Consider the following 4,020-nt stretch of genomic DNA (forward strand, 5'->3'; position numbering starts at 1 on the left):
TAAAAAGTGGCTGCCATTTGCCTCAGCTTCAGCCCAACCCTTGCCATGGTCTCCCTCAATATTCTTCTACCCAAGTCAGGCCATTCCAGTCGGGACGGGTAGAGAAACATTAGGTTAAAACTGCATTAGGAAAAGCGATGCTGGCAGGTGGAGGGAGGTGACCCTTCCCCTCCACTCAGCACTGGTGAGGACACACCTGGAGTGCTGTGTCCAGTGCTGGGCTGCCCAGGGCGAGGAAGTTGCTGATCTACTAAAGCAAGTCCAGCAAAGGGCCACAGAGCTGGTTTAAGGGACTGGAGCAGCTTTCATAGGTGTTAAGGCTGAGAGTTGTGGGACTGTTCTGTCTGGAGAAGGAGGCTTGGAGGGATTTTATTAATGTATAGGAATACCTGATGGGAGGGCATGAAGACCAGGGAGCCAAACTTTTCTTGGTAGTTCCCAGTGACAAGGGGGTGATGGACACAGATATATAGACACGAAATTCTGTCTGAAACAGGTAAATGCTTTTTGACTGGAAGGGTGGTCAACAACTGGAACAGAGTGCCCCAGTGGATTGGTGGAGTCTCCATCAACCGACCTCGACCAGGTCTTCAGCAACCTGCTCCAGCTGGCCCTGCCTCAGCTGGGGTTTGGACTAAATGATTTCAGTGTCTTTAGATGACCATTGAATGTCCCTTCCAACCAAATCTATGAATGAATCTATGATTCTAAAAGCTCATTTTGATGAGGAGTGTGCCATCAATTAGAGTCCTCCTGGGTGATGTTCCTGGGCCCCTAAAAGAGAAGAATGTGTCCAAATGCAGGCAGTATGGACTTAGCAAGGATACATACTGGGACGTACGTGGGGAACACACAGACCTTTTCTGGGTCCTGTTCAATTTAATACCTGTATCCATGACCCAGAGGAGTCACCGTGTTTAACAAGAACAAATGTCAGATTCGACTCCTGGGATGAAAGAACACCAGTCATAAGTGTAGACTGGAAGAGGACTGGCTGGAGAGCAGCCCTGTAGAATGGGATCTGGGGGTGCTGGTTGACAGCAGGCTCAACAGGAGTCTCGAAGGTTCCCCATCAGCCAAGAGGGCAAACTAGATACTGGGGTGCATCAAACAAAGTAGAACCAGCCAGCCCAAAGACGGGATTATCCCACTCTGTTCAGCGTTGGTGTGGCCTCACCTTGAGCACTGTGTGCACTTCTGGGCCCCACAATTTTCAAGGATGTTAAGATACTTAAGGTGCTCAGAGGAGGCCAACAAAGCTGGTGGCAGGGCTAGAAGGCATGTCCTATGAGGAACGGCTAAGGAGAGTGGGTTTGTGTAACTTGGAAATAAAGAGGCTGAGGAGTGACCTCATTGCTCTCGACAGCTTCCTGAGATGGGGACATGGAGAGGGGGGGCTGAGCTCTCCTCCCTGATATCCTGTGACAGGGCATGTGGGAATGGTTCCAAGCTGCACCAGGAGAGGTTTAGACTGGACATTAGGAAGCATTTCTTTACCAAGAGGGTGGTCAAACCCTTCAACAGGCTTCCTAGAGAGGCGGTCAACACCCCAAGCCTGTCAGTGTTTAAGAGGCATTTGGACAATGCCCTTAAGGACATGATTTATCTTTTGGTGGCAAGTGGTCAGGCAGCCGGACTGGATGATGATTGTAGGCCCCTTCCAACTGAACCATTCTATTCTATAGACAAACCTGTACAGGATGGATCCCTCCAGCACCCAGGCTCTGACACTCAGTCTCCTCAGTATGAGCCCCTGAGGCTACAGTCCCATTCTAGGTGCTGGTACAGACCACCTCAGTCTCACATACACACCCACACGCAAACTCTGACGTCCAGTTACTCCCGTCTCTCAGTTGCTGGCACAAACGTCACAAGGCCTGTCTGATGCCCTGGTCCTGCTGCAGTTGCTGCACTCACACCCCTGTGCTCATAGATTCACACAGAGGAGAGACTCACTCACCCAGGAAAGAGTTGGAAGTAAAGTTTCACGAGAAGACAGAACAGGTTACACTGGTCGAGAGCCTCCCCTAAACTTCCCATGATAAGTCCTGTGCAATCCAAAAAAGCTCCTGCCCTGCATCCCAAAAGGTGTCCTCCACCTCCAGGCAACAGTCCCCTTAGCCCAAGTGGTGATCCAGAAAGCTGCTCTCAGTGACTTGTCTTGATGGGTTTGACACCTGGAAACAGGGCTGATGGCTCTCCCAGGGCAGCCCTGGAAGGAGCTGGGACAACTTGTTCATGCCTCAGGAGCCTGTAATATGGGTTCCCACCTGCCACTGTGCTTCTGTGCTCTTCTTAGTTTGCAGAGAAGGGCTCTTGATGAGCTGGTGGCTCTCCTGGGATGGGTCTGGGAGAGCTCAGGCAGGGTATTAGCTGAGCTACTCCTCCTGCCATTGGTAGTGCTTTCTTCGACTGTACAGATGAGTTTCGTATCACTTAGCCTGACACAACCCCACAAGAACATCAGCCTCCTGAGGCATCTGTGTTTGGAGGTCACATACATATGCACTGGTATCATTTAAGAGGTGACAGCAGGTCATTGGAATCAGTGTCCAGAAAGGCATCATGATGAGGGGAAAAGCTGTACTGTTGCACGGGCAATGGCTTTGTTCAGGGCCAGCATCACAGCCTTGTTTCTAAGGCTGTAGACGAATGGATTTAAGAATGGGTACAGGACGGTGTTCAGCAAAGCTACGATTCTGTTTGTCTCCAAGGAAACATCTTCGGAAGGACACACGTAGAGAGCAATGCAGCTCCCATATACAATGGCCAAGGTGGTGAGATGGGAAGAACATGTAGTAAAAGCTTTTTTCCTCCCAGAGGCTGCTGGAAGGTGTAGAATACAGAGAAGGATGCCCATGTAAAATGCCAGAGTTAAACCTAAGGAACCCAGTACGACAAATGGCAATAAAAAAGAGTCTAGTTTCCAAAGCAGGCTGGTGTCAGAGCAGGACAATTTGAACAAGGGGGAGTTGTCACAAAAAAAATGGTGGATGTTGTTGGAGCCACAGAAAGTCACCGTGTGGAGGAGGACCAGACGGTAACTCATGAGTGTGATGCCTGTGACCCAAGCAGCAACAACCAGGCGGATGCAGAGCTGAGGCTTCATGATGGCAGCGTAACACAAAGGCTGGCAGATGGCAACATAGCGGTCAAAGGACATGACAACCAGAAGAGCAAACTCCGTGCAGCCCAGGGCAAAATAGAAATAGGATTGGGCAAAGCAGCTGCTTAGTGAGATTCTTCTCCTCCCAGAAGCCAGGATCACAACGAGTTTGATGCTTGTGGAGGATGTAAACCAGATCTCCAGGAAGGACAGGTTGCTGATGAAAAAGTACATGGGGGTTTGCAGGCGGTGGTCCGTACACACCAGGAAAATGATGGTCATGTTCGCCACCACTGTTGTCAGGTAGACGAGCAGAAGGACCAGAGAGAGAAATAGCTGTAGTCTTTGATCAAGCCCTGAGAAACCCTCTAGGATGAACTCAGTAACTGCAGGTTTGTTTTCTGGTCCCGTGCTCAATTTCAGTTCATCCTGAGGAGACAGGAACCTGGCAAAAACCAACTGTGATAATTTCACCATCTGGGTGAATAGTTCTGTCCTTCCTTTTCTGCTGCTTTCCTTTCTTGCAGTCTTGCTATATGACACAGACAGAGACAGTCCTTCAAGCATTTCTCCCACCTGAATTTTTCTGTTTCGCATTTCAGTGGGAGTCCTCACAGAATTTGTTGTCTCTTTTCTACTCTTTCCAAACACTCACAAAGGATTTCTTTCTCCAGAACACATTTTAAAGAGGCCGTTAGCTATTTCATCCCATTCCTGGGTAATCACAAATTCATTCACTCAGACCTATTGCAAACCTCTGTCACACCTATGTGCCAAACTCTCCTCTTCTATTGCACGAATACTAAAAAAGCAAAACAAATGAAATCAAACCAAATCTGTATGTTAAAAGCTGTTCTTTCTATTTTTCCATACTTGCCTTTTTGGGCTAGGAATCGCTGAGAATCTGCTGATTT

General features: G+C 48.9%; 1 protein-coding gene across 1 annotated transcript; it reads right to left on the reverse strand.

Annotated features, from left to right (window-relative positions):
- Positions 1-2,563: 2,563 nt before the first annotated feature.
- LOC147412912 (olfactory receptor 6E1-like) lies at positions 2,564-3,583 on the reverse strand. Its single transcript, XM_086480788.1, has one exon. It carries the CDS (start codon positions 3,581-3,583, stop codon positions 2,564-2,566), a length of 1,020 nt encoding a protein of 339 aa, XP_086336914.1.
- Between the last annotated feature and the right edge of the window lie 437 nt (positions 3,584-4,020).

Source organism: Leptosomus discolor, unplaced genomic scaffold (assembly GCF_034619465.1).
Source record: "Leptosomus discolor isolate bLepDis1 unplaced genomic scaffold, bLepDis1.hap2 HAP2_SCAFFOLD_35, whole genome shotgun sequence".
Classification (NCBI taxonomy): Eukaryota; Metazoa; Chordata; class Aves; order Leptosomiformes; family Leptosomidae; genus Leptosomus; species Leptosomus discolor.